This window comes from Perca fluviatilis, chromosome 9, assembly GCF_010015445.1.
Source record: "Perca fluviatilis chromosome 9, GENO_Pfluv_1.0, whole genome shotgun sequence".
NCBI lineage: Eukaryota > Metazoa > Chordata > Actinopteri > Perciformes > Percidae > Perca > Perca fluviatilis.
In genome coordinates, this window is record NC_053120.1 from 927348 (window position 1) to 946155 (window position 18808).

At 43.8% G+C, this 18808-nt stretch overlaps 1 protein-coding gene across 2 annotated transcripts in view; it reads left to right on the plus strand.

The window, feature by feature from the left end:
- The window catches only part of grin3bb (glutamate receptor, ionotropic, N-methyl-D-aspartate 3Bb), a 68878-nt gene that overhangs the window by 40989 nt on the left and 9081 nt on the right, over positions 1-18808 (plus strand). For both annotated transcript variants that reach the window (XM_039811565.1, XM_039811566.1), the window contains exons 3-5: positions 505-977; positions 1624-2243; positions 16214-16359. In XM_039811565.1, coding sequence (XP_039667499.1) covers positions 505-977; positions 1624-2243; positions 16214-16359 — 1239 coding nt within the window. The remainder of the gene's footprint in view (positions 1-504; positions 978-1623; positions 2244-16213; positions 16360-18808) is intronic.

The window sequence follows — 18808 nt, forward strand, 5'->3', positions numbered from 1 at the left end:
GATCCTAAATGACCCCAAAGACATGCAACATGCACTAGTACTGAAAAATGTCACGTGTTCGCACAGCAGCTCTATCAGTAACACGGTCACTGGGAAAACATTCTTCTAACACCAATGTAGGCACGGCCCGTAACATTTCAGGGAAAGCACAAAATCAACAACTTAAGAATCTAGCTCACCCAGTAAGAGCGTTTGCCCCAATTAGGCTGAGTCCTTTGCAGCGGTGCGAGTTCAAATCCAAACTGTGGCCCTTTGCTGCGTGTCATCCCCCATCTCTCTCCCCCTTTCCTGTCTATCCACTGTCTCTATCTAATAAAGGGAAAAAGGCCCAATAAATAATCTTAAAAAAAATTTGAATAGCCTTAAAAAAACAATGTAAGCAGGACACAGTAAACACGTGATACACAAGGCGTCTCTCAGATTGTACGGCTGCACTGGAGACAAATGTGTTTCCTGTTAGACTTCTGAATGTAAAAGAATGAAATCTGCTGCATGTGTCTGCAGGTTCCTGTCCAACACATCGTTCTCCGGGCTGACTGGTACGGTGCGAGTGCATCCGAACCGCTCGGAGGTTGTGAACTCGCAGCAGTTCCACATCTGGAGTCTGCGGCGTGACGCGCTGGGCCAGCCCAGCTGGGTAACGGTGGGCCGCTGGGCTGCCGGCCGCCTCACCGTGGAGGAACAGGAAGTGTGGCGTGGACCCAAACCTCGGCAGCGCCCCGAGGGGCCGGACGGGGACACCCGGCGGCGCTGGAGGCCGGGCACGCCGGCCGCGGGGAGCTGGGTCCGGGTGGTCACGCTGGTGGAGCATCCCTTCGTGTTCACGCGGGACGTGGACGACGAGGGCCGCTGCCCCGCCGGACAGTTCTGCCTGGACGCCGGCGCCAACAGCTCCGATGCTCTGGAGAGATACTTCCGGGACGTGGCGGGCGGGAACAGCAGCTTCCTGCCTGCAGGGTTCAGCAAGTGTTGCTATGGTTTGTAACGGGGGATGGGGTGGGGGCAGCGAAATTACAAATCACACTATGGTCACGCCAAGACCCGCCCTTCAATAGTATTTATTGGCCAGGCGTCCATGCTTACGCAAGGTAGCGTAACCCCATTTGTACAGGATCTATCCCCTGACCAATCAGCTATCCTGACCTTAACCACTCGAGGTGCTTCGTAGGGCGGGTCTGGCGTGGTCATAGTGGGATTTGTAATTTTGCGTGGGGGCAGAGGGCTAGCAGTTAGCCGGTTAGCTCAAAGAGTCCACAGACAACTGAATCGGGGTTCTACACTGATACTTTATTCTAAAACAAGGTGTGAAACTCAACAATGAGAATCCTATCCAGGGCCAGACAGGTTATTGGCTTCATCTAACTGAAAAGTAAAATATCTTTTACTGTATTAATGGGTCTCATATAGTCTTTTACATTTCAAAAAACAAACGTAAAGCTAAAGAAGTCCAAATACAATCATTAAATCTGAGAAAAGTCTTTTATTCATTCATTCAACTCCGGTGCTGCACCTGAACCTTATAATGGCGGGAAAACCCTGCACTTGTACATCACCATAGTAACAGAGGAAGGCGGCCCCTTGTGGTGCGACTATGCGTTGCAGTTGTAACTCTGTGTGTTGCAGGTTACTGCGTGGACCTGCTGGAGAAGCTGGCGGAGGATCTGGGCTTCCAGTTCGAGCTTTACATCGTGGGAGATGGGAAGTATGGCGCGTGGAAGGGCGGGCGCTGGACGGGGCTGGTGGGGGATCTGCTGGGCGGGCTGGCAGACATGGCCGCCGCCTCCTTCAGCATCAACTCAGCGCGCAGCCGCGTCATCGACTTCACCTCGCCCTTCTTCTCCACCAGCCTGGGCATCCTGGTGCGCAGCAAGGACACGGCGGCACCCATCGGCGCCTTCATGTGGCCGCTGCACTGGTCGATGTGGGTGGGCATCTTCGCGGCGCTGCACATCACCGCGCTCTTCCTCACGCTGTACGAGTGGAAGAGTCCATACGGCATGACTCCGCATGGACGTAACCGCATCCGTGTTTTCTCGTACTCCTCGGCGCTGAACCTGTGCTACGCCATCCTGTTTGGACGCACCGTGGCCTCGAAGACACCAAAGTGTTGGACGGGCCGGTTCCTGATGAACCTGTGGGCCATCTTCTGCCTGCTGGTGCTGTCCAGCTACACCGCCAACCTCGCTGCCGTCATGGTAGGAGAGAAAACCTTTGAGGAAGTGTCGGGGATCCACGACGCAAAGGTGTGTAGCAAGGCATTATGTTGTACCAACGCATCATGTTGTACCAAATGCATTGTGTTGTACCAACGCAGTATTCATTTTATTTTATTTAACCTTTATTTAACCAGGTAGGCTGTTGAGAAGAGGTTCTCATTTACAATGGCGACCTGTATGGAGGAAATATTTATTCATAATTCAAATTGAAAGTCCAAAGAGAAATTGAAAGTCCAAAGAGAAAACAAAGCAAGATCAAACTAAAAATATTATTTTTTTTTTTTAAATTTTCCATTTGGCTTTGGCTTTTGAATTTAATATTTGGCTTTGGAATTTCAATTTAACATTGGCTTTTAACTTTCATTTCATATTTGGCTTTTGAATTTCAATTTAACATTGGCTTTTAATTTTCATTTAATATTTGGCTTTTGAATTTCAATTTAACATTGGCTTTTAATTTTCATTTAATATTTGGCTTTTGAATTTCAATTTAACATTGGCTTTTAATTTTCATTTAATATTTGGCATTTCAATTTCCATTTAACATTGCCTTTTCGTTTGGACTTGACACATGTCAATGTAAATGAGGAGGCGTGGCCCAAAGGCTGGTGGGAGGGTCTGAAATGAAAGGTGTGCAGGGGCACCTTATGAACAGCAGGGGGAGCAGACTGTTGGGGAGCATCTGTCTGCAGCTTCAGGCTTGATGGCCTCTTATTTCACATGATAGAAAATGATGATGTAGGCTAAACACAAACGACATTTCATACAACAACAGTGAAGTTTTCATGTAGTTACTATAATTGGGCCCGTGTTAGTGAGGACTAGATTAGGACTGGATTTAAAGCCTGTCTTAGTGAGGACTAGATTAGGACTGGATTTAAAGCTGATTCTGGTTCCCAACTTCACCCCAGGTGTGTCTGTTTAAAACACGGACTCAGACAACTTCTCTCTTTTGATGTTTTATTTAATTAAGCAACAGTAGAAACATGGGTGTGGGTAGCTCTGCGACGTGTGTTTGTGTGTGGTCAGATTTCGAGGACGCACACACACACAATCTCAACCGGATAGTCATCGTCCGAACTGCGACCTCTCATTTTTCTTTCTCTCACTTTTTTCTCCGGGTGGTGCACGCTTAATTAACTGTTGCTTAATTAAATAAAACATCAAAAGAGAGAATTTGTCTGAGTCCGTGTTTTAAACAGACACACCTGGGGCGAAGTTGGGAACCAGAATCAGCTTTAAATACAGTCCTAATCTAGTCCTCACTAAGACAGGCTTTAAATCCAGTCCTAATCTAGTCCTCACTAACACGGGCCCAATTATAGTAACTACATGAAAACTTCACTGTTGTTGCATGAAATGTCGTTTGTGTTTAGCCTATATCATCATTTTCTATCATGTGAAATAAGAGGCCATCAAGCCTGAAGCTGCAGACAGATGCTCCCCAGCAGTAAGCTCCCCCTGCTGTTCATAAGGTGCCTCTGCACACCTTTCATTTCAGACCCTCCCACCAGCCTTTGGGCCACGCCTCCTCATTTACATTGACATGTGTCAAGTCCAAACGAAAAGGCAATGTTAAATGGAAATTGAAATGCCAAATATTAAATGAAAATTAAAAGCCAATGTAAAATTGAAATTCAAAAGCCAAATATTAAATGAAAATTAAAAGCCAATGTTAAATTGAAATTCAAAAGCCAAATATTAAATGAAAATTAAAAGCCAATGTTAAATTGAAATTCACAAGCCAAATATTAAATTCAAAAGCCAAAGCCAAATGGAAAATTAAAAAAAAATAATAATATTTTTAATTTGATCTTGCTTTGTTTTCTCTTTGGACTTTCAATTTCTCTTTGGACTTTGAATTTGAATTATGAATAAATATTTCCTCCATAGACCTGGCCAAGAAAAGTGTAAGCGTACAAGAAAACATACAGTTTCAAAATCAACATAGTGTAAGAAAACAGAATACAATAGGCTACAAAGGTACAGAGTAAGTAGGCAGTTCAAGCCAGCATAAAGTGAGATGTAAGTAAGTCAACCTGTGAGTGGACTTCCGGTCGCTGCTCCTGTGGCAGACCACGCTACCCCCGTCTATTTTTAGATTTTCTTTTATATTTTTAGACTTTTTATCTGCGATGGACGTCAAGAAGTGCTGGTTGTTGCTGTTTTGCACATACCTCCTGCAGTCTTTGGACAATCGAGGGTGTTATGCCATGAGAGTTCGTTACTCGTTTGCTGAATTGAAAGGGATTGGAGCTGGCCTGGAACAATGGTGGAGTGGGTCACTGGCTACCGTGGTGGATTTCCAAGAGTTTCCGAAAGAGATAACAAGACGCAAGAGAGGTAAATCTGGCAGAGTTTTAAAGAGACTTAAATCACGGAGATGTCAGCCCTACATTCCGTCTATGATCATGGGAAATGTGCAGTCGATTGGGAACAAAAGGGTCGAGCTGAGAGCCAATGCCCTGTTTCACCATGAATATAAATCAATAAGTTTGATGATGCTTTTCGAGGGGATAGAACAGTGGATTCGGGGAAGAAAGGAGGCGGCGGATTTATGGTGTATGGGAATGACGAATATTGTCACCCAAATAATATGTCCATTATGACGCATACTTGTACCCCAAACTCTGAGATACTGACTGTCAGTGTTCGCCCATATTATATCCCTCGTGAATTTTCACATGTGGTTGTGATGGAAGTTTATGTGCCACATAGAAATGTGTCTAAGGAGGCGGCCGAGGAGATACAAGCAGCCGTGCACAGGATTGAGTCTGCATCGCCTTTGTCGCATTTGTCGTGATAACGAGGGATTTTAACCATTGCATCGTAAAGTCAAGTGGGTCACACTACTACCAATCCTGCTCTGTCTCAAATATATCCCACTCGTAAAGAGGCACAAAAAGGAAATGATCACGGTGAAAAAGATGACAAAAGACGCGATTGAGAGAATGAAAGATTTGTTCGAAAATATCGACTGGGCGGTTTTTGAAAATAGTGAAACACTGAAATCGAGAATTGGTAAAATTGTCCTTTTCACCAAGGCGAGTTTGGCAGCGTGAGTGAAGGAGGCCCTGTTGCAGAATAGGAAACTGATCCTGGACTTAACCCTCATGCCCTCCTTAAAAAAACTTACTCTCGACACCTTCGAGGCAAAAATGTCCACGCACACAAAAACTGTTATTAAATCATCATATATCAATATTTTTTTCTGCTTTTTTTTCATAAATCACTTAAACAACTTCTAACCTAATCAAAACTACCAAACATTCAATCATTTTCAGGATTTTAACCCTTTAAATGCCAGTTTATGTATTTGAAGTATTTCATTTTTTATTACAAAAAACACAAAAAATTATTTTTTTTCCATATAATGAATAATATGTAGATGGGGCTTTGGTGGTGATTAGAGGCTTGGATATGTCAAAGATAAGCAACAAAATTAATTTGATTGCATTAGTATTTTTTACATAGTTCCAGATACTCCCTTTGGACACCTTCGAGGCAAAAATGTACATGTCCAAAAAACTGATATTAAATCATCATATATCAATATTTTTTTCTGCTTTTATTTCATAAATCACTTAAACAACTTGTAAATTGCTCAAAACTACCAAAAATTCAATAATTTTCTGGATTTTAACCCTTTAAATGCCAGTTTTAAATCTTTGAAGTAACAATTATTTATGAAAAACCCAACAAAACATTAATTATTTTCCATAAAATAAATCATAGGGGAATGGGGCTTTGGTGGGGATTAGAGGCTTGGATATGTCAAAGATAAGTAAACAAAACTGATTTGATTGCATTAGTATTTTTATGTAATTCCAGATACTCCCTTTGGACACCTTCGAGGCAAAAATGGCCCCATTGACTTCCATTATAACCACATGTTTTGATCTCACTGCCTTTACAGTATAAAACCATGCATTCTGTAATGTCAGCATTTCATTTGGAAGAAAACTAGTCATATTTGACATTTTTACAGTATTTCACCAGATTCAACCATTTTGCCCTTGTAGGTCGGCATGACTATAGTTATATGTATGTGTGTGTGTGTGTGTGTGTGTGTGTGTGTGTGTGTGTGTGTGTGTGTGTGTGTGTGTGTGTGTGTGTGTGTGTGTTTGTGTGTGTTTGTTTGTGTGTGTGTGTGTGTGTGTGTGTGTGTGTGTGTGTGTGTGTGTGTGTGTGTGTGTGTGTGAGAGAGTTTGCGTGAACCTGTAAGCAAGCAATGATCATTTTAGGGCTGAAAAAAGGCATCTTTTGAAGGATGCATTTCATGTGTCTTTGAAGACGTGCTTGAATAAAAACATTGTCTCCTGCATTTGCTGTAAACTGGCGCTTATCATTTCAAATGGTTTGTGGGACATGGTGGCCCTGAAGACTGGTCTCCCACTATGGACATCCCACAGGCTCCGGGTGGATTCCCCTTTGGACCGGTACACACCAGCCAAGTGTGAAGTCCCATGTATGTTAAAATCTCTTGAGCATCCACATCACTCCATCCTGAGATTGAACACCTCCCGTGTAGGTTTGTCATTTCCTGAATCAGCTGTATCAAGTCAAGAGTGAAGAAAAGGTGGAAAGAGGATGCCACATCATGGATTCTTGATATGGCATATCTCGTGGGCTCTGGCATCATGCCGGTCGGTGCTTGAATGTTGCACAGCGTCTCAGTATTAGATGGAGACCAGACTTGCCAATTCTTCACTGTCCATTCAATGTTAGGATGGACAGGATCTTCAGTGTCCTCTCCACTTTCAGAGGAAGGTTAGAGGCACTCACAGAGTTGGAGGACACCAGTGACCATTTTGTCAGACTCCAGAAACTTGTGTCATCTTCAGATGAGTCCTGCAGTTGGCTGGAAGATAAAGGGCTCTTTCTTCTTTGCTCCAGGTCTTTCTCCTTCTCTAGAGCCAGGTGCATCAACACACTAATAGTTGTTTCTGTTTACAACTAAAGCAGGAGACAATGTTTTTATTCAAGCACGTCTTCAAAGACACATGAAATGCATCATTCAAAAGAAGCCCTTTTTTCACCCAGATTTACACAAACTCTCTCTCACACACAGACACGCATGCATGCGCACACACACACACACACACACACACACACACGGCTCCATAATATAACTGGCTAAAGTAAGGTGCGCTTTTTTCACCACTAAAATTATCATTGTTTGTTTACAGATTTACACAAACTCTCTCTCACACACAGACATGCATACATGCACACACACACACACACACACACACACACACAAAAAAACAACACCACAACACACACACACAGACAAACACACACACACACACACGCACACACCACACACACACACCAAACCAACACACACACACCCACCCACACACACACAACAGACAACACATAAATATAATACATATACACACACACACACAAAATACAGACACACATGCACACATATACACACACACACACATACACACAACACACACACCCACACACACACACACACACACACAGAGCTCCATAATATAACTATAATTTCATGTCCGGCCTACAAGGGCAAAATGGTTGAATCTGGTGAAATACTGTAAAAATATCAAATATGACGAGTTTTCTTCCAAATGAAATGCTGACATTACAGAATGCATGGTTTTATACTGTAAAGGCAGTGAGATCAAAACATGTGGTTATAATGGAAGTCAATGGGGCCATTTTGCCTCAAAGGTGTCCAGAGGGAGTATTCTGGAACTACTAAAAAATACTAATGCAATCAAATCAGTTTTGTTGCTTATCTTTGACATATCCAAGCCTCTAATCACCACCAAAGCCCCATCTACATATTATTCATTATATGGGAAAAAAACCATTTTTTGTGTTTTTTTTTTTAAATAATTACATACTTCAAATACATAAACTGGCATTTAAAGGGTTAAAATCCTGAAAATGATTGAATGTTTGGTGGTTTTGATTAGGTAAGAAGTTGTTTAAGTGATTCCTGAAAAAAAAGCAGAAAAAAATATTGATATATGATGATTTAATAACAGTTTTTGTGTGCGTGGACATTTTTGCCTCGAAGGTGTCCAGAGGGTACAAAATGAATCATTTAAGTATAAAAGACATGTAAGAGTATAAAACACTGGATTTAAAAAATTTGACTGAAAAGAAGGATTCCTACAAAATGTCATGCCATAAGAAGTAACACAGCAAAAATGATCACGAAATGAAAAAAAAAACTTGAGAAAAATGTACAAAAATGACCGAAGAGGGCATGAGGGTTAACTTTAGATTGAAGGTGGATTATGTGTTGCTGGAAGGTGAGGGAGCTGTCTAGCCAGACACCTGAGTGTTTGTACATTGCCACATTTTCTGTCGTGGGAAAATCCAAGGTTGGTGAGTCTGTCGATGAAAATATGATGGTTAACAGAGTCAAAGGAACTTGGACAGAACAATGTAGACGGCTGCACAGTAATGCATTTTGTCAATGGCAGCTGTGATGTCATAACCTTGAGGGTAGCTGTGGTACAGCCATGACCGGCACGGAAGCCAGATTGCGTAGCGGAAAGGATACGGTGGGATTTGAGATGGTTGGTAATCTGTTTATTGACCAAGCTTCGAAGACTTTCGAAAGACAGGGTAGGATAAATATGGAAGAGAAGAGAGGGATGACTCTGGCGGATTTCCAATCTCCGGGAATTTCTGAAGATGCAAGAGACAGGTTAAACAGGTTGGTAATGGGGGAAGCGATAAACTTGCAGATAATTTTAGGAAATTGGGGTCCAGATTGTCTAGCCCTGCTGATTTGTATGGGTCCAAATTTTGCAACTCCTTCAGCACGTCAGCTGTCAGGATAGGGGTGAAGAAGAAGCGTGGTGGGGGGTGTGGACGTGTAGTTGCAGGTGTTGTGGGACAGTTTACTGGGGGTCCAGCCACCAGATGGAAAGCATGGCCTGCTTCAGCGAAATTCTTATTGAAGTTTTCTAATATCGTAGGTTTGTCGATAGTGATATTATTACCTAATTTCAGAGCCGTGGGCAGCTGGGGGGAGGTGTTCTTCTTCTCCATAGTTTACATTTACAGTGTCTTGTGTTTTGTGTCCCCTTGTGTTTTTACAGAAGTTTTTTAATTGGTACTGCAAGAAGCAAATTTCAGTTTGAAGTAGCGAGCCTTAGCTACTCTGACTGCCTGAGTGTGCCGGTTCCTGGCTTCTTTAAAGACTTGCATGTCATGGGGGTTGTTCAAGGCTAAGGCAGTTCGCCACAGGACGTTTTTATGTTGGTTGAGGGCGGTCAGCTCTGGGGTGAACCGGGGCCTGTATCTACTCTTGGTTCTAAATTTATTAAATGGGGCATGCTTATTAAGGACAGATAGGAAATCAGTTTTGAATGACATCCAGGCATCCTCCACTGTTGGAATGAGGTTAATCTTCTCCCAAGCTACAAGGTTCAGGTCAGTCAGGAAGGCTTGTTCACAGAAGTGTTTTAGACAGCGTCTGACAGAGATAAGTGGTGGATGTTTGACCGCGGACCCATTACGGATGCATGCAATCAGGCAGGGATCACTGAGATCCTGGTCAAAGACAGCTGGGGTGTAATTAGAGGGCAGGTTGGTCAGGACAATGTCAATGAGGGTGCACTTGCTTACTGATTTGAGTTTGTATCTCGTGGGTTCATTTATAATTTGTGTGAGGTTGAGGGCATCACGCTTAGTGAGTAGAGTGGTTGGGGGGTTGAGCAGGTTGAGTCCAGGTTTAAATCACCTAACAATACAAATTGAGCAGTAAGATGGGAGGCGATTAGTTCGCAAATGGTGTCCAGGGCACTGCCTGGGTCTGAGGGCGGTCTATAACAAGCAGCAACAGTAATAGCCTTATTCCTAGAGAGTTGGATTTTTAGAAATAGAAGCTCAAATTGTTTGGGTACAGACCTGGATAGGATGACTGAGCTCTGTAGCTCTCTCTACAGTATATTGCAACACCTCTCCCTTTAGCAATTCTATCTTGACGGAAAATGTTGTAGTTGGGGATTGTAATTTCTGAGTTATTGGTGTGTTTCCTGAGCCAGGATTCAGATACGGCAAGAATATCAGGGTTGGCTGAATGAGCAAGTGAGGTGAATGAATCAAATTTAGGAAGCAGACCTCTGATATTAAGGTGCTTAGAAGCCGAGATTTTTGCGATTGAAATCAGTGAATGAAAGCACCTGCGGAGTATGGAAGGCACTGGGGCCTGGGTTTGGCTCTATGTCTCCTGAGGAGCAGAGGAGGAGCAGAGGAGCAGAAGGATGAGTATGTGACCCATGGCTTTGAAAACTGGTAGATTAGTGCGGTTAGTGGAGTGAAATAAAGTTATGGGTTTGTGGGTGTAGTGAAGAAAATTCAGGGCCGCGAGGGAGGCGAGGGGAATGACGGGGTGAGATGTGGGTAAGCCTCGGTATTTAGTAACAGTGAAGGAGGTTGAATCACTAGACAGGTTCGATACACAACAGTGTGTCTCTGAGGGTACATACAGAGGGACAGTGGGGTTATCAGTGTTATAATGCAAGGAGTTAAGGAGTCTACAGGGAAGTAAAACGAAGGAGGTAAACAGAAGCAGCAATACACAAGGCATAATAAGTGTTGTGATATCAAGCAAACAATCACTATTAATAGCAAGTAATAAGCAGAGTCAGTGTTCAGGCTTAGCTTAGGCCTGGTGAATAGACAGATGAGATACCGTGTGATCTGAAACATAGCAGAGGTCCGGAGATGTAGCAGAGAGAGTAGTCCGGGGAAGTAATCTGGTCTCACGGCAGTTCGTGTAAATGTCAACGTTATTCTTAATCTATTGATACGTGTTCACGGAGACGTTTTTCTCGTTTTTTACGTGTAAATGCCATGTTATTTTCTCGGGGAAAGGACGCCGGGAGGCGGCCAAAAAGGACGCTCTGTAAGCCGGGAGGCGCCCGCGAGGCGGCCCGCTGGGGACGCGCCACAATAACGGGATGGCGGAGGTTTGGTTTAGGGAAAAGCTTACGGGGAAAGGGCGCCTTAAACGCCGGGAGACAGTAACACACACAGTAACACGCGGGACAAAACACCACACGCAGGGACGCCATCCCCGGGAAACAAAGCACTACACGTGGGAAGCGAACCCCGGTCTCCTGGGTGAAAGTCCTGTGTTGTTTGACCCATCCACCACCCCACCAACCTCCCTACGTGGATTTTCGGCCTTTTATATTACTCCCTTCCATTTTCGTGCTGTGGCCACAAAATATGCTTCCCATTGAAATACATTATTTCACATTTTCGTGTTGTCCGCCACGTAAAAACCGACAAAAACGTCTCCATGAACACGTATCAATAGATTAAAATAATGTCACATTTACACGAACTGCCATGAGACTGGGCTGGGGGAAGAGTCAGTGAAGGGAAGCAGACTCTGTCCACGGTACAGTGATCGCTGTCCGCCTCGTGTAGGCCTGAGGACAGTCGGGGTAGCTGCTAACGGCGGCTAGACTGCTAGCTAACTAGCTCGGGGTCGGCGATGCAGAGAGAGTGTTATTAAAGTAATCCAGAAAAATAACTCCTGCAATACAGCAAACGTAAATACATTAATTTCATGATTGAAATTTTCTAACAATTCATAAATAAGTTACATAAATTACTTTAATCAGTCCCTCCAGAAAAAAGTGATTATGCGATCGCATAATTCAACGCATAATCAGCCAAAGTCCGCATATTTATGCAGGGGGGGCGCATTATTTTGAAATACGCCGCACTTTCGCCGCATAAATTGCCGATTTTCGCGCAAAATATGTTGCGTTGACTTCACACAAGCGCAGCCATTTTCCCCTGTTGCCATGGGAACATTATGAAGTGACGTAATTACGCGACCTGAACATCATCGAAAAGCTGTTGTGTTGGGGGGGGGTGGGGTCACTTTTTTTTCTCTTTTTCATGAAACCGCAGTTTTTGAAAGTTCCCGCAAATTAATCGCATAAATATGCCGCATATTCATCACATTTTTCACGAAAACATGCCGCATAATCAAGGATTTTTTTTCGCAACAATCACATAAAAACTCTGCATTTTTCTGGAAGGACTGTTTAATAAGCTTTATAATTAATAATAATAGTTATACATTACACCTTCTGACAGATAAAAAGCATCCAGCCTGTTCTTAAAAGAGTTAACTGAAGGGGAACGCACAACTTCTTCTGGAAGCTCCTTCCATGAGTTTATTCTTTCTCTTTTCAGACAGCCATGTTCTCGGGGAGAGTTTTAAATAATTCCCTCGTGTCTCGTACCTCTTGCTCCAAAACTGAAAGATTGGCTCATCCGTTTCATCATATGTTCCCTGTTACAAGCTTATACACCTGAATCATATCTCCTCTGGATCTCCTAAATATGAGAGTCAGTAAACTTCATTTTCTCAATCTATCTTCATACGACATATTTTTAATTCCTGGAATTAATTTAGTAGCTCTGGACCCTTTCTATTTTTTCTACATATTTTAATTTATATGGACACCAGACTGGGTTTGCACATTCAAGATGGGATCTTACCAGAGGTTTGTACAGTGGTCAAAATATCTCCTTGCATACATTTTGAAAAGTTATTTTTATTATTGCAATCATAGACTTTTTTTTAACTTTTTCAGAAATATGTGAGTGGAATTCAAGTGAACCATCCACCACCTACATCCTTCTCCTCGTGTACTGGATTAGTAGTATGTGGGATTCGTTAGTATGTACGAATTCTTGTGAAAATCCGTTAAATATGACAGTGTGCAAACACTGGGCACTACGCCTGAGTAAGGCATAAGCATCCCACAATGCACTGCAGATACAGACACCACCACACTCTTCTAATGAATAGAGTGATTACTTTTGGATTAGACTGCTCATTGTTTTTTAGGAAACCGAGAACTCGCATTTCTCCCCTTTCTGGCATCGCATATTATAATTATTATTATTATAACTTCAGAGTACGTTTAAAAGCTTCTCTAGCCTGCCAGAGTTATCTAACATCGTAAAGGAAGGGAATGGTAACAGTACTGACAAATATCACTTTATACAGCCTGTGTGTCTGTGTGTGGCTGTGTGTGTGTGTGTGTGTGTGTGTGTGTGTGTGGCTGTGTGTGTGTGTGTGTGTGTGTGTGTGTGTGTGTGTGTGTGTGTATGTGTGTGTGTGTGTGTGTGTGTGTGTGTGTGTGTGTGTCTGTGTCTGTGTCTGTGTTTTGTGTGTGTGTGTTTGTGTGGTGTGTGGGTGTGGTGTGTGGGGGGGTGTGTGTGTGTGTGTGTCTGTGTCTGTGTCTGTGTGTGTGTGTGTGTGTGTGTGTGTGTGTGTGTGTGTGTGTTGTGTGCTGTGTCTCTGTGTTTGTGTGTGTGTCGTGTGTGTGTGTGTGTGTGTGTGTGTGTGTGTGTCTGTGTTTCTGTGTCTGTGTGTGTGTGTGTGTGTGTGTGTGTGTGTGTGTGTGTGTGTGTGTGTGTGTGTGTCTGTGTCTGTGTGTGTGTGTGTGTGTTGACTCGTTCTTCATTAACTTCCTGCTTCCTGTTCTAAGAATAATTCCAGATTAAAGCCTTCTGTGGATCACCTGCCTCGTCCTAATTACACTTTTAATTCAGCGGCCGACTGAAGCATGAAACAGTCTGCTAGTGTTGGTGCAGCCGGGGCTGCTGGGAGCTGGGGGGGGGGGGGGCGTCTGTTTGTGATTAACTTTCTATTTTAAATGTAGAGAGACTTCATAGATATATACACTAGATGTGGACAGGGGTCCGAAGTTTTCCCGCATTCAGATCAACGCTAAAGATGCCGGACTTTAGTACTGCTTATTGATGTTCGATAGAGGAAATGAAAAGAACAAACAGCATGGATAACATTTAACAGGTGACAATGTGTTTTATGATATATATATGCCGCCTTCGACCAGCAATCTGAGCTCCAGCGGCAGCGGGAGGCGGAGAGCTCCGTGGCCGGCCGCAGCGTCTCTTCGCCTCGCTGCTGCGCCGGTCCCCGCTGATCCAGATCGGACCGGCCAAAGACAGAGTGGTGATCGGGAGGATCTTACACGTAGTCCAGGACGACCTGTATGTCGATATCGGCGGAAAGTTCCACTAAGTTTGCCGGCGGCAGGCGGACGGAGAGAAGCTACAGCGGGGCAGAGACCGTCTGCGGCTGCAGGATCTGGAGCTCAGTGCCCGTTAAAATTACATGTAACGCATGAATACATACAGAAATAAATAGTGGAGGAGTGAGCCTGGACATTTCAATCTGTTTAAACTTCACCTTGAAGCAGAAACTCTTAGTTCAGAAGGGTGAAGTTTCCGTTTGAACTCAGATCTGTGAACCGATTATAATAAATATTCTTTGTATTAACACATTAATTAGTCTCTTTGTTTTGTAGTCGATAGTTCATCTTTTAGTTTACTTAAGTGGAAGCAGTATCAAGTGGAAGAATGGGACTATAAACCTAGGCTTACAGGCACTACATTTTGAACAAAGTAGATTATAGGCTATTAATATCAAAAGCTTAATTTTTCTCTGGACTCGATCATGAATACATGTCTGACCTTTGGAACAAACCACAAAAACTAGAAAATCGCTTGAGATTGAGGATTTATGGTGATTTTATTTCCGTTAGCTCTTTACCTACATTGACGCTGATGCATTAAAGAGGAGTGACTCCCCTGTTCCAAGATGGCGGCTCTGTTGACGCATTCGTTCCAATGAACTGCTGTAGTCAAGGCGACATCTAGTGTATATATCTATGGAGTAGATTTATGGTGTAGCATAGACAGCCATGCGTGATTAGAAGACCCCGTCGATATATAGTCGCGAGGTTCAAAAACTGCCCCAGAACAGACCAGAAAGGACGAGGAGACGAGAGTATCATTATCTTCGCCAGACAGGTGGCTAATCTGTAATGTTGCCCAATAAATGAAAACCGGCAGCTGATTGGACGAACGCGTCATATGGGTTTGTTTTCTCCAGAAATTCAGAGCCAGACTGTCATGGCGGCCGTTCAGAATCTGATCTCATATTGGACTAAAATAGTTTGAAACATGAAAACATCTGAAGAGAGAAATAGGCCGTGCAGTGTCTGAATCTGTCTTCATCTCAGATCATCAAAGGTCAGTTTAGAAGATTTTCATCAGATTTTGAGAGACTGTAGTCACCTCATCCTGCTCGTCATTTCCGGGCCCTTAGGGCGCTGACACACCAGGCCGATTATCGGCCGTGGGACAGACTGGCGAGGTCAGTGACTCGAGTCTGTTCGGTGTGTCCCGTGCCATCGTCCGTCTGGGGGGCTGTCGGCGTTCATTTTGGCCGACCTGACATGTTCAGTCGGTAGTCGGGACTCACCCGGAAACAAGGAGCAGGATGAGGTGACTACAGTCTCTCAAAATCTGATGAAAATCTTTTAAACTGACCTTTGTTGATCTGAGATGAAGACAGATTCAGACACTGCACGGCCTATTTCTCTCTTAAAATCTTTTCTTTTCAGATTCTGAACGGTCGCCATGACAGTCTGGCTCTGAATATCCAGAGAAAACAAACCCATGTGACGCGTTCGACCAATCAGCTGCCGGTTTTCATTTCTTGGGCAACATTACAGATTAGCGCCGCCTGCTGTTATGGAGATGTATTTCGTCTCGTCTCCTCTCGTCTTTCTGGTCTGTTCTGAGGCAGTTTTTTGGACCTCGGGGACGCGATTGATCATATCGACGGGGTCTTCTGGCAACGGTCGCCCGTCGGCTATATGTGTCTACACCATTAGACCGCAGCTTCACAGGAAGTCCTGCCACCACGTGTGACGTTTTGACTGATTATTGGTGGTTTTTCAACATTCCTCCGATGTTGTTGACACTTTTGGTTCTGTCAAGGCTCCTAACGAGGGTTTTGGCCCTTTCTGCAATGTTTCCATCCATATGGGTTCTGGTGTTTGTGTAGTGGGGTCATTATACACAGTCTACGGGTGGAATATGAAGTCTGTTAACCTCTGTCCCCTTCTCTTCTCTTCTTCGTTGGTTGTCAGCTGCACCATTCGTCGCGGGGTTTCCGTTTCGGGACAGTGAGGGAGAGCAGCGCCGAGGATTACATGAAGAAGAGTTTCCCCGAGATGCACGAGTACATGAGGCGCTTCAACGAGCCGACCACGCCGCAAGGAGTCGCCACGCTCAAGTAAGAAGTCACGACAACACACACAGACGCACAACAGCAGCAGGAAGAGTCTGGTGTTACACAACACAAAGACACACAACACACAGACACATACACAGACACACAACACACAGACACACAGACACACACACACACAGACACACACACACAGACACAGACACACACAGACACACAACACACAGACACACAGACACACACACACAGAGACACACAACACACACACACACAGACACACAACATACACACACAGACAGACACAGACACACAACACACAACACACAGACACACACAGACACACACAGAGACACACAACACACACACACACAGACACACACAAACACATACACAACACACAGACACACAACCCACACACACCAGACACACACACACACACACACACACACACACACAGACACACAACACACAGACACACACAGAGACACACAACACACAGACACACACACACACACAAACACACAGACACACACACACGGACACACAACACACAGACACACAACACACACACACAGACACACAACACACACACACACACAGACACACACAGATACAGACACACATACAGACACACAACACACACACACACGCACACACACACACACACACACACACACAGACATAGACACACACACAGACACACAACACACAGACACACAACACACAGACACACAACACACAGACACAGACACACAACACACAGGGAAGAGTCTGGAGTTACACAACACACAACACACAGACACACAGACACACAACAGGAAGAGTCTGGAGTTTACTATCATGTTATGTGTGAGCTGTTCAGTCTGAAACCTCCGATATGAAACCAATAGTACGGGAGATGTAAATTATTACAGTATGCAAACACTGGACACTACGCCGGCATAAATATCCCACAATGCAATGCGGTCGTAACGACAACGTTCACAACAGCTATGTAACGTAAAGTCTAAACAGGTTTAAACTGGTCCAGTTCTTTACTTCTTTCAGTCATTTAAAGGCCCACTATGCAAGATGTCTACCTTCAAGGTACAATATGTAACATTTCTGCTTTAAAATGTCTAAAAATGACCATACCTATGTTATATATTTTTATGAGTTGTGTTCTTACACTATCCCAAATGTTTCCACCAAATGTCAAACCCAGAGAAATCTGTTATTTTATTTTCAGACACGGCACGTTTCCTTTAGTCGCCCGTCAGTGGCGTCCTATAACCTTTCACCCTCCAGTTACTCTAACTTCCGTCAGAACACTGGCACCAAGATGATACGTTCAGGAGTAATTGTAAATCATGCAATGTCACAGAAAACAAATACTTGTAACCGTAATACTGCTTTTTTTTGGCCATAAAGCATCATTTTGTGATTAATTACATCCCACTTTTTATCACAGTAATACAACAGATACCTTATTTATTTTGAAAGTTCAATATCGACAAGTAGCTAACATTGATGCTAATGCTTTGTGGGTAACATTATGAGGTTACAACATCATTCAACACGCTTTAGTATGACTGTTTCGACCACAGTTAACAGGACAGGGCTAACCCACGAATAACTTCACTAGCAACGTTAACTGTATAGATAGACGATTAATCTAATGCTAATTTAGCCAGCTAGCGCACCCCGGTCTGTCTGCCTCACTCCCCGGCAGAGAGACTCAGTCGGGGATGACAGCTGACAACAGCCCGGGACATATAGCTAGCTAGCTAGCTATCGTTACCCAGTCAGCTATCAGCCAGCTACTTTTATTACAGCAACCCCGGCCAGAACTTATCTCCAGTGCCTGGTCGCTTACGCGCCCTGCACTTTAATTAAACGCCGGAAAAAAGGAAAATAAAACAACGCACACACACACAAAACCCCCCCCCCCGTAACTAGCTACAAATAACAGCGTTACTGTATGTGCTGAAAATCTCCTCCATGCCGAATTTCTCCCCTCTTACGTTAAGCTGTCTTTACGGTTAGCTAAATTAACCTGACAAAAGGTGAGTTAAGCACCAAAACGAAAAGTTAAGATTACTGAAAGTAAGTGAAGGAGATAATTCGAGGCACTGGGAGATGTTCTACTGCTGCACAACCGGCATCGAACGTCCTGCCTCGCTGTGCGGAGATTCCCCGACAATCCCCACCCACACCTGTCTCTCAGCCTCGTTTAGTAGCTAGCTAAGCGTTACAACAAACCCCGGTCCGCCCGGTGTTGAAACGATCCAAAAGGTGACACTGATATGTGAAATATTTTTGTGTTTTAGCTGCTGGCTACTGTTAGCTTGCTGGCTCACGAGCTAACTGGTCAGCTACAAATAAAAATCTAATCAAGAAAAACGTAATTATGTTGGGGAAACTGCAGCTATTTTATTAGAATGAATAAACGTAACGTGAATAAACTTGAACGGGTAAACTCGTCCGTGAACTGATGCATTCTAACTGGCAGCGA